The sequence below is a fragment of the Leuresthes tenuis genome, unplaced genomic scaffold (assembly GCF_036924035.1).
Source record: "Leuresthes tenuis unplaced genomic scaffold, fLeuTen1.0.hap1 SCAF_18, whole genome shotgun sequence".
Lineage (NCBI taxonomy): Eukaryota > Metazoa > Chordata > Actinopteri > Atheriniformes > Atherinopsidae > Leuresthes > Leuresthes tenuis.
This window is the reverse complement of record NW_027325372.1, coordinates 31,200,645-31,223,881: the sequence shown is the minus strand read 5'-3', so window position 1 is coordinate 31,223,881 and position 23,237 is coordinate 31,200,645. Positions and strand designations below refer to the sequence as shown.

The 23,237-nt window shown below is 39.9% G+C and overlaps 1 protein-coding gene across 4 annotated transcripts in view; it reads right to left on the bottom strand.

The window, feature by feature from the left end:
* The window catches only part of phf14 (PHD finger protein 14), a 147,752-nt gene that overhangs the window by 27,389 nt on the left and 97,126 nt on the right, over positions 1–23,237 (bottom strand). For 3 of the 4 annotated variants that reach the window (XM_072370807.1, XM_072370805.1, XM_072370806.1), the window contains exon 17: positions 16,016–16,133. In XM_072370807.1, the coding sequence (XP_072226908.1) occupies positions 16,016–16,133 (118 nt within the window). Of the gene's footprint in view, positions 1–16,015; positions 16,134–23,237 lie in introns of those variants that run through there. The other variant, XM_072370809.1, reaches the window with a different exon arrangement.

Sequence of the window (23,237 nt, the reverse complement as noted above, 5' to 3'; positions counted from 1 at the left end):
TAACAAGTGAAATGTTTCAATGAAATAACATCAGATGTAACTGTTTACAGATTTATCAAACAGTGCGGAGCAAGGGCTTCCCCGAAAGAAGAACCCAGCCGTGTTTGAGGGAGATTTGACCTCCATCGCATCGAGCGGGGGAAACGGACTTTCCCTGAAAAAATCTCGGCTACGACGAAGACTGCTCCCTGTTCGGAACAATCAGTTTTCAACGGAGTGTCCGAGTGTTACTACAGAGGACGGGCAGTTGGAATCATCGGTGTTACACACACCACCGAGCATACGTTTCTCCCCTCGAATAATACCGCGGCCCGAGTCGCCGGTGAGCGGCTTCAACACCGAGACGGCTGCGGGCGAGGGGACACAGGCTGTTGGTGTACTAGGCTGCATATCGGCGCAGCTATTCGAGGCGCCGGGCCTTGTTCGCGGAGAGGAAGGACCCCTCGCTAAACAGCCTGATCTGCGGGGTAAGTTTAAAAAAAACTCATCATTCTTTGTTTTTGTTTTCTCACGTGTGCACGTGAGCGTCATACGTCATCAACACAGATGTGACGCATAGGTAGAGAGTGAGGGTGAGAGGGGTAGTGGTTAAAAGAGGGTTGATCTATTTTTATGCTATTAAACTGTGTTTCAATTTGACAGAATCTGATGTTGTACTTCCTGTGAGGTCCGTGGTAAAGAATCAATGGAGCATTAGAGTGCGCTCAAGGCTCTCGCTTGTCCAAGGGTTAATCAGAGGTGCAGTTTCTTTCTCTACTTTTTTTTTTATTATTTATTATTATTATTATTTATTTTTTTTTTTTTAAACATTCACAATCACGGAACCAGGTATATTTAAAATACATGGTTATTTCTCCTTCATCCACAGAGGCCGACCTGTCAATAGAACGGATAAGTCCTACAATCCGGCCAGACCCTCGTCTGTGGAGGAAAAGAAATGCCACCATCCGACTTGAAAAATCAAGAGCTCGGGCATTCATGAGAAGTAGCATGATTCTTATACAAAAAATTAACCGTGACTTGAAGGTGATTTCGAAGTAAAGTAAATGTGTATATATATATATATATATATATATAAGTAAATATCTTATCCCCTCTTAGCCATTCTCAATTCTGTGTAAAGATGGATAATCAAGCAGGCAGAGCTGTGCCGGCTGAAATATCCGAGGCTGTGGAAAACTTGGAAAACATTCCCATACCGGTTCATGTGTGGAATTACTTTACACCGCTGGAGTATGCGCTCCTTAATGTCGATTATCAGTCATCTCCTACGAATATTGAAGAAGATGAAAATGATGAAATTGGCGTGTTACACGAATTAGAATCATCAATCCTGAATTTAAACGGGCATCCGTCACCCGCCCTGAGTTTGCAAAATGAGTCACCGAATATTGTCTCACCAAATCCAGCTCCTTGTGCCACATCACTAGATACAGCCTCAGCGAATAGTGCTTCTCAAGTTTCAGCATCAGATACTGTCTCACCAAATCTTATTTCTTTACCTTCTCCAGCTGCAGCAGAACAAACTCGGCAGCATGGTAGGGGTTTTAATCAGGAGAATGTAGCCGTCCCTGAACAGAATCAGAGAGATATACCTCCACCGATTGAGCGTGAACGTTTCAATTGTCTTGAAATAAGACGCCCCTTCACAATACCGCGTCCATGCCCTGATATAATATCCAACATCGCTGAGTTCACTTCAGCTGTTATGAGCAATCTTATTGAAATGGCAGAAACAGCGCGATCACTCGCCAGATGTAATGATGTCGTCCAGCTAGAATTAGTAGGTGAGAGTATTTCTCAACACATTACCGTTTCTGTCACAGACGACTCTGATGTAATCCTGAAAGCCTTTCTGGACCTTTTAGACGAGTTAACTCAATCGAACGCAGAGATTGCCTCTGATACTAACCTGGAGTTAGTCCTCCAGGTAGTAAGAAACCCTACAGGGGGCGCCAAACGGAAGGCTTCAAAAACCTTAGAATGCGAATTAATCCATAAGAAAAAACGTCACTTGTACATTACAGATAATTGTGACAATCAGCTCTGCTTCGCCATCAGTCTCGCGCACGTCTCCGGCTCTAAATTTACCGATAGTCAGGCTTTGGTCCAGGCGAGAGAGTGGCAGCGTCTGGCAGGGCTGACTGATCAGACACCTGTATCTTTCAGTGATGTTGGAAAATTTGAAAAAATCCTAAACAGAAAAATTGTGGTGTTTCACAGAACCAAGGGTGATCGAGCTCTGTGTAAATTTGAGACTGATTTCAGAGATCGATCAAGCCCTCTCTTTCTGTTATTACTCCAAAACCATTACTATGGAATAAAAAACCTCAAAGGACTTATAGGGTTGAGGTACATTTGCGAGCACTGCTACACCAGTTACAATGAGCCACACTCACACTACTGTCCTGGTTACTGTCCTGTGTGTTACAACTCGTCATGTACAAATCAAGAGCTCAGTCCTGTATTTTGTGGCGATTGCAACAGAAGCTGTCGTAACTCGTCTTGGGCTTCAACAGACACAAAGAACCTCGTGAGAGACCCCGAGCCAGAATGCAAGTGAGTGATTATGATCTGATTAAAAGGTGTCCGACGTGTAAGAGATTTTATCGTGTTGCGATGACTAAGGTAAAAACCCCCCACGTGTGTGAAGGTTTAAAATGTACAATCTGTGGTGAGAAACTGACCCCCGGTTCTACAGCAACTCTCAGTGGACACCGGTGCTACATTCAGCCTAGCAGCGCCGACGAACGGCTTGACGAAAAACTGATCTTTTATGATTTTGAATCCTTAGTCGGTCAGAACGATGTGCCTGTCCCCTTTCTGGTCTGTGCAAAAACGCTGAAAGGTGTCGAGTGGTCTGCCTTACGGATTGGATTGTGTCAGGAAATTCCTCCTCCATTTCAGGAGACCACGCTACCGAGGATACACGTTTATTGCTCACAACGGACGAGGATATGATAGCTATCTTATCCTTAACGTCATGGTGCAACTAGGTATGATGCCCTCTCTCATCACACGGGGGAGTAAAATTCTCTGTTTTACAGACTGTGATTATGGTTTGAGATTCATCGATAGTCTGTCATTCCTGGCTATGAAACTGAGTATGATGCCGAAAGCATTAGGTTTCAGTGATCATACCAAAGGTTTCTTTCCCCACAGATTCTCTTCAGAACAGAATTTGAAATATGTGGGGCCTTTTCCTTCACCGAGTTACTACTCTGTAGAACTCATGAGCCCCAGTGAGCAGGGAGAGTTCTACAGATGGTACGGGGGAGTGTGTAAAGGTACCTTTAACTTTCGTGAACAGAGCATGCTTTACTGCAAAAATTATGTAGACATACTCTTTAAGGGCTCTGTACCACGCCACACCTCAGAAACGTAAGGACATTCTCGGCCATTGTTCACCCGACTTTCTTAAAGCTTTGTGTGAGATTGCTCTGAATATTTTAAAGGCTAACATTAAGCTATCCCCTCCCCTGTATCGGAGTTTGAAAAAGCAAAAGAAAGTTATCAGACTGCTGGCTGATAAGAGAACCGGTTTAAAACGTAAGCAGTTGGCTCTCAAAAGTCAAGGAGGTGGGTTTATTCTCCCCATCCTAGTGGCTCTTGCACCCGTAATTGGGGATCTCGTGGCTGGAATCGTTAGAAGATAAGAACCATGTCGCTCAGGACAGCACAAAAGATGTTTCTCATCTCACCTCATCAGTTCAAACACTTGAGTCAGTCAGAGACTTCTATCAGACAGACGGCGGAGGATGATTTGGATAATAAAATGAGAGCGATACTCGACGAGTCAGGAAGGACCTCTTATGAAAAAATTAAGAAATACGACGCCCTGCTGCAAAGATACCTCACCCTAATCAAGCAATGTCAGATGGAGGAGCCACGGATGACTGTGACTCTTCAGCGAAACAGTCTTAATGATCCAATACCTGAATCAGATTCCCGTGAGACGGACCGTGTTCACGAGCCCGATCAGTTAGAATTGGATGCAATGGCGAGTGAGGTATTAAAAATCCTTCCAAAGCGAGATCGCAGAAATAGTGAATACATCTTGAGGAAATTATCTGAGAGAAATGGCTGGACCACCAGAGGAGAATTTGTTTATCAGGGGCAGGTTGTGAGAGGATCACATTTGGTTGATTTACTTAAAAACCTTCTGCTCCCTTTTAAAAGAAAAGCCCAAACCATGCAACCAACAGGCTGGACAAATTTTCTCAATGTCCTGAATGAACTGAACATACCTTTATCCTCTGTGAATAATCCGCAAGCCCGTGAACAATACCGTCGTCTCAAAACAGAGCCGAGCGGAATGGAGAAAATACCATCTGTAAAACCGAAGAAGAAGATAACCCTCTCCCCACATTTTTTAAGATCTGGACATGGTGAGCGAGACGAGGCTGCAGATGAATAGTTTGCATAAAAAGCCCTCTGTTTGGCCCATTATTGGTTACTATAGAGTCTACGGCGCCGGCTGTATCTTTATAATAAAGACCAGCGCTGAACTGACTCTTTAACGCGTCATCAGAAAAGTTTAGCAGAGTCTCGATGGTGGCACTAGACTGTGAAAATCACCCAGAGTAACATCGCATTGACTGAATAGTGTATTGAGAGGATAATTGATGAGACCCATAGGCGCGTCGTTCGCCAAGTTTGTGCCGTCTGCATTAGTGATCTTCACGCGTAGATGTAACAAGGTATCGTTGAGATCCAGATACTTTTCACCATGTCCCGGTATATATTCTCAGTAATAGCGGATAGAGGCATAATTTCCGTGTAGATCTTATCCTTGATAGAAAGCTGGGTCATAGGGACTGAAAATAAGTCCAGTTCTGCCAGGGTGCACATGTTTTACTCTCTTTCTCTCTCTATTTATGATTCAGTGAAATATATCCCTGCTCCGTGCAGACTTCCTCCCTTTAGGCATGATCCTTCCAACTGACTTCTTTCTTTTGAGCGGCTTCACTATTTGTGACCCCCTCACACGTTCACCAGGCGGTCTCTTGGTCTTCGTGACAGAACCATAATAACCGATCCTTCTTGTCCTCCCGTCTCTGCAGGATCAGAGATCCTTCTTATGGTTCTGCCCATGACATCTGAGGCAATGTTTGTAGCTGCTGTTTTCAGATGAGGCTTAGCTATAGCAAAACCTTTTTTAACTAGGGGGACTACGAAGCGAAATCATTTTGAAAATATAGAGCCTATTCCGCGACCGTACATTACAGGTGCTCCATAAAAACCAGGCAGGGTACCTCCGACCTGGTTTTGGTAATAGTTTGCGAAGCGATGAGGGTCATCCCTCATGTTTATCTGAACCATGTTGCTTTGTTTTGTTATCCTCTTCCTGACACAGACACAGACACTGAGGTGACCTCTGACTGAACGTTTGCTTGATAGTGACTAATGAGCCTGTGATCAACCCGTTTATATATATATATATATATATATATATATATATTTACTTCTGATCAGAGCTTATCGGGAGAGATGGAATCACAATTCCATCTTACTCTCTCTGTGATATCAGAGTGAATGACCATCATTTCATTACGCGTTGTGATATCACGGGTTGGAAGTGTAGTCTCACAACGGTTTTCCCATAAGTAAAATTTACCGGAGTGTTTTGATCCGTTTTAATCTCTATGTGGATGTTTTCAATATGCCTCTTTGCTACAGGTAGATAGTTGACTGGGTTAAAAGTATGCGTAATTATATCGCCAAACTTACCCTCTACTCTAACTGTTCGCAAGAGCGGGGCATAAGCATCGCTGACTATCTGAGGAGCAACCACATCGCTGTAACAGTAAAGCTGGTAGAAACCTGCTTTTAAATCTATCGGGTAAGGGGCACTCCTTTTATCAAATACGATCCATTTGCCAGGCTCCACACCTAGCATGTAGCTCAGTGGTGGATAAAAACGCAGGTGGTACTGGGCACCTGCCTGATACATGAGTCTATTTTCCACCGTGTTCACGACTAAATAAATATCAGAACCTATTTTTCTAAGGTGACCCTCAATCTCGACTTTGAGCTGATTCAAATCCTTGAAATGTCCGCATCCTATATTCTGGCGGTAGAACTTTTCCAGCCCCGCTTTCCTCCATTAAAAAAAAGCCTGGTCCCTGGGGGCATTATGCCATGTGTACGGATAAGAAATCTCCGTCAAGGCAACCTGCCACGAACCTTCCAAATCGATATGCTGGGCTAAATCCACACGGAAACTGGAACTGGTATTATTCTTAAAGACGTTGAGACTAGCGTTGGAGGGCAGGGTGATATAAAACCCCTCATCCTCTACCGTTCGGTTCATGGCGTAATGTAGCGGGCTAGGAGTAGCGATGGCTCCTTTATACCCCGTGAAGGTCACTGGCTCTGACCCAGCTGTTGAATTTCTCAGGCCAGTTTTTCCAACAGACAAAAACCTGTTTTACACCCCTGATGCTGCGTTGTTTTAATATCTTCTCCACTTGATACATCTAGTCTTTATTCAGTTTAACCTTTTGAAACTCCTCCGCGTAAAAGGAACCTTCAATAGCTTCTCCATCAAAATCTTTGAGTTTGTACACAGGGGGAGATCGTGCAAGCTGCTCGGTCACTGTAAACACTTCATCTGTAAAACTTTGTTCATATTTCTTGTCAAACACGCCTCGCAGTTTAGATATTCTTACAAGATCTCCTTTTTTAAACTTTATCCTTGAGTCCTTGCAGCGTCGATCGCGTGCAGAGCCGTACAGGTTCTGAAAAACTTTAAAGGTGTTTTCTAGAGTCACCTCTACAGGCTTCATTTTGATGCTCGTGTGGTAACTGTGGTTGTAACTTTCCACAAGATCCTGCAGGACGTCGAGGTATCGACGTGTGTTATTAGCAGTAAAATATCTCCACATCCTGGTTTTTAACGTGCGGTTAAACCTCTCAATCACAGATGCCTTTACCTCGCTCGGCGTAGCAAAATGCACAACTCCGTGGTTCTCTAATAATGCCTTAAATTTTTTGTTAAAAAATTCTTTCCCCGCATCAGTTTGAAGTTTTTTAGGGGTCTCGCTTTCTCTAAAAACAGATTCAAAAGCCTTTACCACCTCTGCGGCTGTTTTTCTCTTCATAGTGCGAACGTAAGCCTTTTTTGAAAACACGTCAATGACGGTTAATAGATAATTATACCTGTCATTGTACTCAGCCAAGGCCTGCATGTCGCAGAGATCTGCTTGGAATTGTTTTAAGGGGCTGGTGACAAAAACTCTGTTTCTCGGAAAATGTATTCTTGCAGGTTTATGTAGAGTATATGCATCTTGCTCTGATAAGAAGTCTTTTTCATTAATCTCGTTTCAGCCATCTCACCTTATACAAACTCCGGCTTGTAATGACAGAAAACACAAAACGCAAGTATATTTCAACCTTTTATTTTTTCTCTAATGTGTGATAATACACACACACATACACATGATAACAAAAAGCAGGAATGCTAGTAATATAGGATTTAAGAAAAGTTAAATGTTATAACAACATCACATGATTACAATATTAGTCTAAACACATCCAGCTGATGGAAAGAAGGAATGTTACACCCTTCTTTTAACCCTCCCAGAACTTTGTCATGGTTTGAAGCTGCTGCAATTTCTTTACATCTTCTCCAATCAACTGCTTGTACATATCGTGTATAGAAGTGTTGATTTGTTTCACCAGAGTTAGTTCGTACAAGTAAGCTTCTGCCACAGCCCTGACTCTGGCATCATCCTCACAAATTTTACGCGCAGTTAGAAGATGTTGAATGGAAGCAATGAATCGTTGATTATAAAGTTTCCGCATCAGAGTGTAGTAATGGTCATGAGAAAAGTCATCCTCGAGCACATCCTTGCACTGATGTTGGCGTAAACTAGGGTGATCGACACTACACCCGTAGCATGATTCAATCATAAATTTTTTGATGGTCTCATTCAAGAGGTGTATCACTGCAGTTTTCACAACTTTGATAAAACCTGAGGGGACCCATCCATCAAATTCGTCCTCGCCCTCTCCTCCCCCATCCTGAGTGTCTGCAGGGGGCCCCTGGCCTGGTGGAAGCTCAGAGTCCTCCATTTCATTAGCTTTAGCTTCCTCCGTTGTTACGGCCACGGTGGATCCTATCGGGTAGAGCGTTAAGCAGCGGTCATCAGGCGCCGAATTTCAGAACTCGATCTCGAGAGAAGAGGAGGAGTTGGAGGAGAAGAAAGACTCAGACGAAGTCGCTGGTGAAGGAGGGTGATACAGCTCCTGGCTGTATCTGTCGCTGTCTGGTGATCCAAACTGCGGTGATGTGGATGTTGCAGAAGGGCTCCCTGTATGCATCAATAGCGATGGAGAAGCATTCTCCAGATCGCTGTCAGTGATCTCCTCGCACAATGTCTTCTGGACGCTAGTTCTCATCCTGTTCCTCGTGTTGATCGGTGTATGACCTGTGCTGGAGTGTGTCCTTATAAACCTGAAGGGGGTGTGGTTATTGAGGTTGAGGAGGAGGGTGCTCAGTGGAGGGAGGTCTACACAGCCAGGGTTTTCTTGACTGCTAGAATCTCCCCCCAGTTCTGGCAACTGCGGAACAGCATGGAAACTCGATCCGCTATATCATTCATCTTCTCCACCCAGGCTGCATGAGGTATTGCTAACAGTGTCCTAAACACACCACAGTCAGGGTTATAACACTCAAGAACAAAAAGATCCCCCTCTTCATTCTCATTAGATTTCCGGTGGCTTGCACGGAAGAACCAACAGCCTGTAACGCCTGTTTTCGATTGCCCCACAGCAGTGAAAACCATCCTTGTTTTGGCCAGCTCAGCATCATCCAGAGGACTCTTCAGTCTCGGACTCTCCAGTCTTGGAAGTTTGGCTGCAGACGCTGCTGGGATTTCTTCGGGTTCTTCTTTCACTGTTAACACCTCCTCAGCCGAGGACGCGGTATCGCTAGTTTCAACACTCCCCAGTCGTTGGAAGTTAGCATACCCACAGTGGTCAGAGGTCCCGGCTTCTCACCATCCTCTTCAAGCTGATACAGACAGAGGTCACCTGTTTCATACATGAACACATAGCCCCATCTTCCCCGCAGTCCATAAGGCTCCATTGACCATTCTTCCTGTAGAGACACGGGTGGCGCTTGCTGCGTTCTGCACAGAAACACCATCCTTTTCTTGGGAGCATTTGGTATCAAGGGCTGATCTTCAAATATCGTTACCGGAGTCTCACAAATGAGAGACCGCAGAGCACACGTCCTCTCCGGGGCCTGCGTAGATTTATCCTCTACACTCACTCTGCTTCTTGTCCTGGGCATCTTGAATCAGCTATCTTTCACCCCAAAGTCGTTCTCTACACACTGACTGTCTCAGGGTTTTTATCCTTTACTCGAAACCCCTCCCCTGTCCACCCATTGGCCCTCAAACTTGGGGTCGAACAATACCCCCCACACATCTAATTATTTTCTCATCTTTACCTAACAGGGACCGGTCTTTGAAGCTGTTAAAATGTTGACAGCTTCTACAACTTAACCTTTTCTATTAACCCTAACCCTTTCTCTTATTTAAACATTCAACTAATATATTTCTCACAACCTCCTGACCTTAGCTGTAATCATTCTTAACCCTAGCCATAAACTCCCCCTTCCTTAGATGTCAAAGGCCTCATGAACAGATGGCTGATCTATGTCAAACAAAGGTCACACGTCAAAATAGCTTGATCGATCGATAAGAGGTCAAAAGTCATATGCCCAGATGTCAGCAAACGGATGTCAAACAAAGGTCACCTGTTATATTAATTTGATTGATCGATAAGAGGTCAAGGGTCACCTGTCAAAAAGAGTTTGATCAAAGGGAGCCTATATTACTCTCTATCGCCTGCTAGAGAATGTGGTTAAAAAAATATATACACCATCGAAGAGGCTCTGGTTATGTAGCACAATGTTGCCCTTCACAAAACAATAGCCCAGATAAAAGTTGTTGTCTCCCATTTTCTAACTTTGGATTTGGGAACTACTATGTGGACAAGGGTATTTACAACATTCTGGTGAGACTGGGATTAAAATGTAATTCTTCTTTGTAAAGATGGACAGACATTAATAATAACCTAATTTCTATCCAAATTATGTTTAAAATTTGGTTGTAAACAGTAGTAAACACACAGTCCTGATGATTCTGAGTGTGGGATATCTGTCTTACAGTTACAGGATCATCCACAGACTTTTTGAAAAATTCTGCAGAACAATTATTATTCAGCATGAAAAATTAATTGTCAGTCAGCCTGATAACCTACATGGTCGAGTAAAGCTATGGTTACAACTTGACTTGGCTAATTAACTAGACCACCATCCTTGTAACAATGTACAAGCACATGAGCGGAATCAAGTTATTAACTGAAGCATGTTTAATGCCATGTGTGAGAAAATTATTAAGACATACTGTTGCGTCTTTCTCTGTGGTAGATCATTGCAGGTGAAAGTATCGCTGAATTCACTGCACAGATTTTGTTTTTAAATTGGGGCTACATGTTGAAGTGTCCTTGGACAAGTAACTGAACCCCACATTACCTTCCGATGCTTCCATCGGCGAATGAATGTGTATGAATAAATAGGAGAAAGCACTAAGACTGAGGCCATTTGAATGTGTGAGTGGATCGGTGAATGTGTCATGTAGTGCTAAGGGGCTTTGAGTCAACTAAACTAGAAAACCGCAAGTACGGTTCATTTAGTCCATTTACCATTTAAATTAGCAGAAAGACAGTCTGGAAATGGTTTATGAAAAAAACTAAAGTTGGCATACAGTCTTAATAGGCTGATTTCCAGTCATAATTACTGACACATATAGTCATCAAACAAAAAAGAACAGAAAAATATGTGAATGACTGCAGCTTTGTTGCAGATTTGGCTGTGTTAATACACACAAATTCTTTACTGTTTTTACAAAAAGGTGCAACATGATTGAATTTTGCAGCATGTACAGACAGCTTAGGATCATTTGAGTCTAGCTAAGCATATATACAGAGTGGTTTAACCCTAACTGCATTAAATGGGTGTTTTAACCCCTTTTTAAGAAGCGTGACTTTGTATGATAACAATCAGGCTAACATGTTGGCAAGCTTTTTAAAAGTCCGGTTTTCCTTACTGATTATCAGTTATTAGGATGCTATTTAATTTTTCAAATCGACACAGAATTTTACATAACATTTCCATGTGCCACCAATCACAGAACGAACCAAAACACAGTTCTGTTGATATTGATCTGATAAGATCTAAAATGACATAAACTATGTAATGGAGTCATTTTTATCATAGCCCATGTGTTCTCTCACTTTGGATGACTGAATGCATTTTACATCTCCTTAGCCTTAAGAGGTGAATGGATGATACCTGGCAGCATTAAAGGCTTAATATCTAAAACTACCTGCATGTATGAATGCAATTCTTATTTAAAGCATACCTTGTGCGATACCCCGACCAGTATCAAACAAGACTTTAAACAAAATGCTGTCAGCGTCTGTGTTGCTTCCTGCTAACTTTCTTCCTTTGGATGGCATACCTCTTCCTTTCAGATAACAGCAGTGGCTGCAGGGGCTCGGACAAATTACTTCCTGTACCATTCTTTGTAGAAGACTGTCAAGACATAAGTTGACCACCCCCTATCTTTGCCAGCAGATAAATCTCAAACGCATAGATAAGGTAATATTCTGCATTTAATGCTGGCATTTAAGAATCATTCCCTCTCCACAGGCAAAAACGGTGCATGGCTTGGCATTTAAAAGCAGATAATAAAACTTTCCTTAAATACAGCTCTCATCTCAGAGTGCTTTTTAGATGCCCTTAGTGGAGTCAATTATCTCCCCATACTTGCTTTTACTGAGACACTCTGAGCACCTTACGCCTTAAAAGGTCTGTGCATCATGCTTTCACAAAAATGTCACTATTTTAACTGCCTCTCAAAATGTAGACCCTGCAATATTGGAAATGGCATAGCTGTGTTGGCTTCTGTTATCCATTTGGTACTTTAACATGCCTCTTCAATGTGCTAGATAAACTCAAAGCAAATAATAAAAATTCCTCATAACTGGAAAACATTAACTCTTCACGTATGCTGACATGCTGAGTTTCTTTCCAAGGCAGAAATCAACAGATTACAATAACATACTCTTTGAACATAAACACCTTTTCTCTTTTATTTTGCTTGAGAGGCGAATGGACAAAATAGTTTAAATTTATTCTAATCTTACGACAGCAAACACTATTCTATTGTCACCTGTGAAAATCTGGGGAAGAGAGACCTTCAATGTAAGCAAATGGGGGGGGGGGGGGGGGGGGTGAAGCATGCCACCAACTTTATAGGGACATAGTACCTCAGAAGGAATGACAAACAATGGTCTTAGAGGGGACAGAACAACTATAATGACAGAATGAGTTAGGGAGGACAAAACCACAGAGATTGGCTTAATACTCCCAATTTATCTTTTATCGAATGCTCACAGCAGCATAAGTTTCAGCTCTTTATGGTAGCCTGTGTAACCTCAGCTTTACACGTCTGGACAAAATAGTCGTCTGTCTTTATGAGATCTTAGAATTAGGAAAGTAAAATCTCAGATCAACAACAATACATAACATTTTATGTACTCTGTCATTATCTGTTTAACAAAATCTAAGCCAAAATGCAGAAACAGTGTGAGAAAAACTATGTTTGAGCACCTCTATTAAAGCAGTAGTTTTGGCAGTTTGCAGGTCTGAAGCATTGTAGTATGTTAAAATACAATGCCAAGTAGGAAAGACATCAATGATTTCAAGAAGCAGCTATGGCCAGCTAACTGAAAAGCTATGGTGGGACCTTAGGAAGATTTTGCATAAGCGAAGGCCTGCAAACATCAGTGAACTGTAGCAACTTTGTCTAAAAGAGTGGACCAAAATTCCCCTCACAGCAATGAGGGAATTGTGACTAATGACATCACACAGAATATGATTACTTCAAGTCATTATTGCTAAAGGCAGCTCTATAAGCTACCCAATAATTGAGTGTACTTAGTTTTTCAAACACAGCCTCTGCAATTTGGTGTAGTTTTTTACAGTGAATAACGGCACAGTTAGTATATGGAGTGTTGCTACTCATCTTAAGGTGGGATACACCTTAAATGAATAAGTCTTGAGAGCAAATACAAACAGTCATATGTGCTAATACAATATATTCATATCTACAAGCTTTTGTGCATAAGGTTTCGTGGACATATGATACCACAACCAACTTGTACCAGAAAGTCTCAGAATGGCTTAATGTACAAAACATACAACAATACATACAATTATTTGTAAAATGTGTTGGAAATGTAATGGCATGTCCGTACCTGTCAACAGCATATGACCAATGAAACAAAACATACTGTACAAAGAAAGCCTGGATTTATTTAAGGTAAAGAAGTGACAACATGTTGATAACAACGCTACAGGCAGAAGGACCCATGACCAAATAATAAGTTAGGGCAGCAGCTAAGGCTTACTTTAACACTAAAGAGGAGGAAACTTATTCTTTGGTTATGTTCATAGGTTCCAGGCTTCAGGCAATCATTCACTGAAAATTATTTGATTATCATTAAGTATTATAAAAATGAGTTTTATTCATTTTATTTCTCTAAGTTTGAGCGCCTGAAAAAAAAAAGCGTTTACATATTGGAGTGCTGTTATTCGCTGTCTCCTTTATAAATGTGAACAGCTTTACATCAAAGCTGAGTCTGCACTTTAAGGCCATATTCATAATTATATAACTGCAACTTAAATATATGTTTTGGATAAACAGCTATGACAGTAAAAGCAGCGTCATTCTCCAAATATTGCTGGACCTATCCATATACAGTACATACCACGTCATGTCAAAATTATATGATCTATATTTTTTAATAAATTTGAATTTAATAGATTTTTATTCTGCCCTGGATAATATGTGAGCTGTATTTGTAGACAGATAGCCAACAAGAAAGACTTCCAGGTTGAGAGTGATTTACTGAAATCCTCTGAGACTTTTTTGTAAAACTGCAACACAATGAAAATACACAAAATGTTACAATTGAAATTAAATATATGCAATGACTCTGGTCACACTTTCTTCTTTCTTTTCAGGTTATAAACCAGGTAAGTAAAACACAATATTACATGAGGCATACACGCATCTTTTACAGAATGCTCTGTAAACACAGTAAATGGTGATAATGTTTCACACATAACATGTAACATGAATGTGGCCTGAATTGAATCCGCTTATGCTACTAGCTACGAACCTGTTAGCATTAGCACTGTAGGCACTATTTCACCAACTAAAATAAAAGTGTGCTTTTAACTGTAATGCACTTTTAACAAATTAGTGAGCTAACAGCAGCCATACTTACTGATGGATCTACTCCAAGGCCTAAACAACAACCACTCTGTGGTGAAGCACAATCTGCGTGTGTTATGCGTGTTAGGGCTCTACTCAAGTCAGACCTTTTCAGGTGCAAAACCCTGACATGCCACTAGGGGCACTAAACATTATTAAGACACTGACAAGAGTCAGAACAATTTTTTTTCCAGGGACCAGTTAACATTTTAAGAGAACTGTTACCTTTAGTTTTTCCTTCTAATTAAATGTTTCATTTCTGGGACAAAGCATTTTAAACCTGGCTTTTATAATTCATAATTCACCTCCTGTACATCAGCATCCATAAGTCCCCAATCTCCACACAGATGGAGGAAGCAGGGAAAAAGACAGAGAGCTAACCTTTACTACAATATAATTCCATACAAACAAACACAGAAAGAAGAAAAATAATGTTATTTATTTTTTAGTGTTTTCCTTTTAAATAAAAATAAGTAGGGAGTGAGGAATTCTTATTCTTTGTGTTGATAAATTCAAGAAACCGTCTTGCAATGGGATCACACCAGCCATGAAAAGTTCTTGGATCAGAACCTTATTTGTGCTGGGCTTTGAAGAATTCTCCAAAAAAAAAAACAGCCATATGGGTATATTGTGGTTTGGGTCAAATGTTCTTTGACCCCAGGAGTAGGACCACACCTATGTTCAAACTTGACTTTCATTTTCATCTTCACCACCCACCAGAATATTGTAGTGATTCTGAGAAGTGGTGCAGTATAAAAATCCACAAAGTAGTATTCGCTCAAACCACTATGAAATGTTTTAAGTTTGATTTGTTTTAAATTATAGGAATTTACTCTGTGGCACTGCTCTGAGTAGCTGTTAGCTATGCTCTGAAAGAATTCCACCTAGATTCTCTAAACTAAGAGCAATCTTACCAGGAAGGACACTGACTACTCACATAAGTATTACACAAACTGATTTAAAAAAGGACACAATTTGGTCTCCTTAAAACAAATAGGACACCACAAGTACAGTGGGCTCCTTGTTTTTGGACCTTAGAAATATAGAAAAACAAGTACAGACACACTCCTAAAACATCTACAGCAATGCTGTTGCAGCTAAATACTTTACAGATGAAAAGTAAACACAGTTGATCATTGAAAGTCATACTTTATAAATTATGAGAGATTACAACACGCAAGTAAAATGTGAAAGGCAATAAGAAGTTGTCTTCAACGTCAACTATTTCAGTTCATGAATTTTCCCCTTTATTTCCCCCTTTCGCTGGAACATAGGGAAAAGCAAATCCGCTGCTCAGAAAATGGACGCTAGCTTGTCTAGCTTGCAAGCACTAACAGATTTTCATGTAGAAACACAAGAAGCTCTGGGAATACTGGGTGAACCCCTTTGAACCACAGGCTATTATGATGGGTTATCTTTCTACTTTTCAAGCTTTTTAGAGAAATTGAGGATGTTTTGTAAACTTCCAAGTGTTTCCAATTTTAACATTTGCATAAAAAACATTGATAGAGACGCAACAACTGTCTCTGCAATATTTCCATCTATTCTTTTGACAATTACAAGTTTGACTAAATAAGGTCATAGACCTACAACAAACACCAAGGAAGCACAAACGTGTATATTAATTTCATGCACTTGCAGACTGTGTACATGCTCACCTTGGATGATGATGTGTCACACTCCTGGCAGATCCAGCCATATCCTGTCTGCTTGGGAGATTTCTTCAGTGGGGGGTCCAGACACCCAAAGTGATAGCAGAGATGGCAGTCATCACACCTGAAGCACAGACAGGAAGGACACATGTTATGTCTCACATAAATAACGCTGCGGTTTTCCTTTAATAATGAGACCAGCTCAGGAGATGATGGATGATGACAAGGCAGCTAGTTCTCAGCAATGAGACTTTGTTGATGTCTTTCAGACCCACTCTAATCATTCCTTCCCTTGACCTTACACAGCCAACTACTTTCCAGGAGTTTTTGTGAGTGCCTAGATAAATACAGGCCTTGTTAGTGTCAGATAAATGCTTGTTAGGTCTCCTAAGGCTGGACTGACTTTGCTTACTCAGGTGAAGCAATTCAGGTCAAACAACCCTGGGAACACACACATACACAAATACACGTCATTGAACACAACCATTTATACCAATAAGTTTTTTGATTGAGAATAGTACCTTTAAATTTTGATGGTAGACAGATAATTCCAAATGCCACTAATCTTTATGATAATTGTTACCATTAATTGCTGTTAATCACATCTCAGAACCTCCAAAAGGTTGAACGATCAACCTGTAACTGCTCACATGGGCAAGCAAGTCAAAATATGAAATTAAATATTAAGGTGAAACTGATTCTTTCATCAAAAGGTTATTTGTTGCATGTCCTCTTTAAAGGGGAACTCTGGTATTTTTAAACCTACTTATTGTAAGTTATTCTATGTCCATGGTGATATCAAACTCATATAGATAAAGTCCATCACTTAAAGGGGAAGTTCGTTTTTTAAACCTAGACCTTATTTCTGGCATGAAATACGTTTATCTACTCACTGAGAACAGTTTGGTGAAAGTCGGCATCCTTCGGAAGCTATTTAGATAACTCGCGATCCATGTAATGGAATGAACAGGGCAAAGACGATGCAGCCTCTAAATAAGACATTATCTGTCTTTATTTCACAGGTAAAATAACAGGTAAGATCTAGCAGAAAATGGAAACTTTCAGATATACTGTGCCCCTCTTCTGGGCACAGTGACAAAAACCATAGCCCACATTCAAAACATTTAGCCTAACTGCACTGTTCCCAAGCTGAGCTGTCATTCCAAAATGTTAATAAACCTCCACATGCTGCTCAAACAGGTGTATCATCTTCCCTCACTATCATTTTTGAAAAAGAAGCTACATATTCTCAATATTATTTATGTTAGGAGAGGAATAGGGGCAGATCAATAAATTTTTTAGGTGTTTGCTAGTTAGCAGTAAGCAGTGATGGAGCATTATCTTGTGTAAATATCTTGGCTTTTTTAAACTTTTTTCTTTATTATAATCTTACAGGCTTCTTGAATATGCAAATATAGAACTAGCTCATCCTCCATAATAACAGCTCATACCAGTATTCCTCCTATGCCCTGCTGGCACCTAACTGAGGTGGTGTCCCATGCCCATTAATAATCCAGCAAGGGCCTGTCCATATGCTCCATTAAGAGTGATTCTCATTTAATCTCTCTGTAAAAGCTTCAAGAAGCATGTTTTCAGGTCTTATGTCTCTGAGCACTCCATTTACTGTGCATCTGAATGATCTTGGTGGGTTGCTCTTCTGAAAAATGGTGAAACTAACAGTAATGACAGTTTTACCAAAATCTTTCTCTTCTCGTCAATGTGCAGCTTTTGTTTTCCACACCATTTTTTGTTACTCCGTTGACTATTGCTAATTTGTGACTTTTCATTGCAAAGGAAATCTCTCTTGTGGCCCATTTTACCAAATGTCAGGGAGGAATGTCTCTGCAAAATAGACTTAAAGGGGCAGTGTGTAAGAGCTGCTGTTTGTCAGATTTTGTAATTTCCGAGTGCGTTTGAACGTTTTTTGCTAGATTCTGTAGTTTCCAATTGCGCATTGAATGCAACACTCCACGCTTCAGAGAAACTATGGTGGCCTGACGCTGCGTGCAACACACACTACCCAACACATCCATCACTCAAACGTGTCTCGATGTCTTCTCCATCGAGTGAAACCACCTTCCCAAGTTCTGAGGTTACTTTTAGAGAGATAAATTATAAATAGATGTTAAATATGGTTAGATATTCTGTGAAAAGATAACTTACAATGAATGTCACTGTTAATTGTTTTGCATTATATTAGTGTTTTGTGGACCCCATAATGACTTGCGTGGTAATAAAAGCTAATATTAGCTACGTAAGGCTAAAAGCTGTTTGTGTTTAGTCTGATAACCAGGAGAAAATGTTGTTGTATTTATCATTTATCATTTACATTAGTAACACTGAGCTGAATTACCTTTCCAGCAGAAAAGAGGAAACTTTGGCTTCACTTTTAAAGCCTTTGTCCCCCATCAGCGACCTCCATTTGGGAAAGGCGACGGCCATATTTACTCACATTTAACCCCGTCTTCTGTCTCTAATCCTTTTGGACTCGTCATGTTTTCGTTTCTTTGATGACGACTCGTGGTCTTTAGAAGTTTGTTTTGCAGAACAGTATGTGTGGTCCGCCATGTCTATTCAGATAACTTCACAAAATTAAAAACTTCCAAAATATATTCCGTCCGCCTCCTCGTCTCCTTCTTCCTCTTCTTCTACAATGTCACTTCTTCGTCTGCAAAGTAGTGGCGAATCACGCTTGTACCACCCTTTGTCCCTTCTAGCCCACTGTAATCAATATGTGGTGTCCTTCTGGGTAAGCCTTTGTGTAGAGCGGACCGTGATATATGAAAATAAAAAGGCGAAATCTAAAGTAATAAAAACGTAACGACTCGTTTCATAGGGTGACTACATAGCACTAACAACATAGTAACATAGTATGTTGTTAGTATTATATAACTTCTTATATATATATATATATATATATATATATATATAGTATTATATACTAACAACATACTATGTTACTAGTATTATATGTATTATATTTCATATTAAATGTATTATATTCCATTTCTGTTAACAAATCACCATAATTATTACACACTGCTCCTTTAAAAAACATTTGTTGGTCCTATTGATCTCATATCAGCAAAATAGACTACTTTCATCAGAGCATTTGTGTGCAGGCAACATGTCTAAGATATTAAAAATGCAGCTTACCTGTTATGTTGGTGATCAATGATGATAATAACAGATTTTCAGTTTATTTTGGCATTGCGTTACTGCTCTCAAATTATAGCAGCATTCATGTTGTCACTTTTTGGTTCGAATCCGCCAAGTATTTCTTGTCATTATCAGGGGTATGCCTGTGCTTTAAAATGATTGTGTAGGCAGTTGCTGCAAAGCAGCTGTTCCAAGGTTGTAAAACTATAAAACATTATAATTATGGACACCTAATATAAGGTTATAATAAAGTACGTTATATATTTGTTATATTTATGGTAAAGATGTATTTATATATCTTTACCATCCCTCACTACATGAATACATGTAATATAATGAATACATTCAATAATCAATCAAATTTATGTTCTGGAGCAGGAAAATTTGAACAGCAATAAGTAAATAAAATTGTGTATGCAGTGCTTATGACTGCAGAGGAGCTACATGAGGATATAGCTAACACACGAACAGTTGTGCAGTTCAACTATGCAGAGGTTCTACAGTAATAGAACAAAACAAAAAGACATGGAATGAAAACCGGTTTGCTGTTATGACTCTTCCAAGTTTCTTGCCAAGATCCCAGATTTCAGCAATGAACTTGTTGACATGTCACTAGAATGATGGCCCACAATTTAATAAACCAGAAAACCAGATTTACCTTGAAAACAACCAATAACACACTGATGTCTGTGTTTTCAGTGAGATTAGCAAATCTCTAGTATATACTATATTATGGATGCCTTCTGGCACAAAACTAAAAAATAACTGTGAAATACATGTAATAATACATTGTATTTACAAAATATGCACGTTAGATTTAGTAAAACCAGAGTTAAAATTTAATTGGCATAGATAATGGGCATCTTATGAGTTGTAGGGGCATAACCCAACAGCTGCTGCACATTAGCACGAATATGCCACAGCAAGTGCATCTCTCTCTTTCTCTCTGTATCACACACACACAAACATGTTGGGAATGCGATAGGCTAAGGAGGCATATCTGCCTGGGAAACGATGGGAATTTAAAGTGCCCTCCAGCCACCTAGTGAATGGAAGACAAATGGCCAAAGTGTGAATGCTGCACTAATGAGCACATTCCTATTGTTGCGCACAAACTGCCAATTGATTTTACATGAATCTCCCACCAAGGCAAAAAGTAAAGATCAAAGTCTTCTGTTTCTCTGCTGGAGATCCTTGAATGCCTTCGAAAATCACAGGCGGGCTCTTTTTATTTAGTAAGACTATAATGCCTGCATACATACTTCCCTTTTTACTCTATATCTGTCAAGTATCGTGGGGATGGTCTTTGCATTAAAGCACTGCTTACTGATGCAGACACAGTGGTTTTGGTGTGTATTTATGGTCTTTAAGGAGATACATTTAAGCAAAATCGCACACTCAGACAGTTCATGCCATTAACAGTGAATAATGACAAACAAAACCAGAGTCTACTGTAAGCATACAGCATACTCTCAAGTAAAGACATAATATAAAACATACAGTATAAAATACAATACATGCATATACTGTAAGGGCTTCAGAATGGGTGGGCAGGTGGGCGGTCAGACTGGGGAATGGAAATGCATGGTTGATCAAGCTGAAATTAGAAGACCGGCCTTTGTAGAATATCATATGTATTTATTTAAAAAAACTATCGTGTTGTTTTCTTCAGGTTTTTTGTCCTTCTAAACTGTGAAGCACTGTCCAGTGAACTTTGTCATGCATCTCCATGTCATCTTCAGATCATAGGGCATTCCAAACCTTCCCCATACTGTTTTTTTAAATTAATCGATCACTCCTGGTATTACAGCTCTCAAATTAATTATAACTTTTTTTAAACGTTTTTTTGTTTTAGCCTAAGGATGTCCTCTTGTATTTAAATTAAGAGTACATTTGATCACATGTTGTAGGTTTCGAGCAACAGTTGCAAAAGCATTTGCTACATGTGGAATCAACCTCTTACCTGCTTAACTGAAAATTTTTTTTCCAAAGGAATTGCCCACACCAGTCCACAAAATAGATTTTGAATCAACTAAGTACATGTCCATTAACATTTGAGCCTTGATAAAGTGAATTGCAGTTTGTAATTTGAGGACCCACAAAACATCAGCACTTTAACATAACATTTATTTCTATATCTATGACTTAAAGTGTTTCTTTTTTGTTTGTTTGTTACACTTTGTTCAGCTCTATATCCACCTCACTTGGAAAGGTTTTTGGAAGATATTTGTTAGTTCATTTATTGAACACCTCTACCCTGTCAGATTCTTTGTCTGGAACTCAAAATGGCTAAATATAATTTTTCCTTATAAGTAGATTTGACATTTGAAAGGATTAGAGAAAAGTTTGATTTGCTGGTGGCACGAAAGGAAAATTCAGTGGATTCTCATCTGATGAGAAAATATGTCCATCCAGGATAAGAAATCCATCCAGCAGACTACATCTTGATATATTCCACTCAGGACCAAAATGGTGGACTTTTGGCGGTATCTTCATATGGTTAAAGCAACACTGGAGAATTTTTTTAACCATAAAACTATGTGCTTCTGACTCGTTTTGAGCTACACAGACCTTTGTTATGCACCTTGAGTTACTGCAGTTCATAACTTTGGCTTCCTGGTCGGCATGAGGACATTCGACATTTAGCAATAAGGTACAAAATCACACTCCAATAACTCGATAACAACACACAAAAGTTGGAAAGGAAAAACACACCATTGTCACTACAAATACAGTTCAAAAGAAAAAAATCTAACTTTGTAGCAGATTCAGAGACCTAAGAAAATGCTATGGGAGGATGTGAGGAAGAAGAGATAGTGTACGAGCAAAACATGGCACAAGAATAAACTTCAGATTGGACTTTACTGCTGTCACGGTTTATGTTTGGACTCTTTGTCAGTTTAGTTTTTGATAACCCGGCTCAGTCAGCCGCGTCTTGTGTTCTACCTTGTGCGTTATTGGAAATAAACCTTGATTTTGAAGTCTGCATCTGGTTCCTCCCTTCTCGCACCAAAGAAAGGTAGAGCTCAGAAGAAAAAAGAAGAGCTCAGAAGAAAAAAAACAGGATGACAGACAGATGCAGAGTTAGCTTCACTGTTGCTTTTTGTAAGAGAACTGATTAGCTCTGTTGTGTTTGATTTGCTTAGCTCTGTTGGTCAAGTTGCCGATCTGTGGGTTTGAATTAATGAAGAGAGTACGATCATGATTATTTTTCCCACTGCTCTGTGTAGGCTGTAAATTGGAGGGAATTAAAGCTGTAGTTCCTTGATTAAATAAAATAATGAAACATGTTTTTATAGTCCAGACATCTGCTCAAGTGCCCCTCATCATGACTAATGGGAAATAAACAGCTAGTGCTGAAAAGATTCCTTGAGTAACTCCAAGAACGTGATTACAAAAATCTTTGATGCAAATAATTTGCTTTATTGCGTCATTTAATTCATGTTAAATATGTTCTACTCAGTGGTAACCCTGTTTCACATGGACAACTATTATCATCAAACAACGTGCATAAATCAGGCTTGTCACAAACGCAATTTCTTAAGTTTGGGACCATTTCAAATAAAAGAAAAGCGAAAATATTGTACAGTGTGTCCATTGCAAAACTGAATTAGCTTACCACCATAGCACAACGTCAATGCTACAGCATCTCAGAAGAAAGCAGCCAGTTATCCACAGTTAGCCACATATCAAACTGAATGGAATGGAACAAACACCAGGTAGGCTTGTTAGTTGAGAAGGACTTGAGTATAGAACAAAATTAAGCTGAGGCTTGGTCTAGTTGGTATAGATACTTTTTCATTTTTGTCCTGCATTTTTTTCAAAAAAGCAACTTGTATTTATTGGCACAAAATTAGTACCTAATTTCCATTGAAAATGTCGAAAGAACTACCCCGCTAGCACAAGCACTCTATCATACTCTACCTCCTCATCCCCTCAGTGCAATAACATGACATGTATATTTATATTCCTTTGCAATATTCATAACTCTGTCTTTCCCGCCTCAAAGATGAAGCTTCAAAAATGTAAATAGACAGAGCAAAATGTACAATGGTTGAATTAGAACATT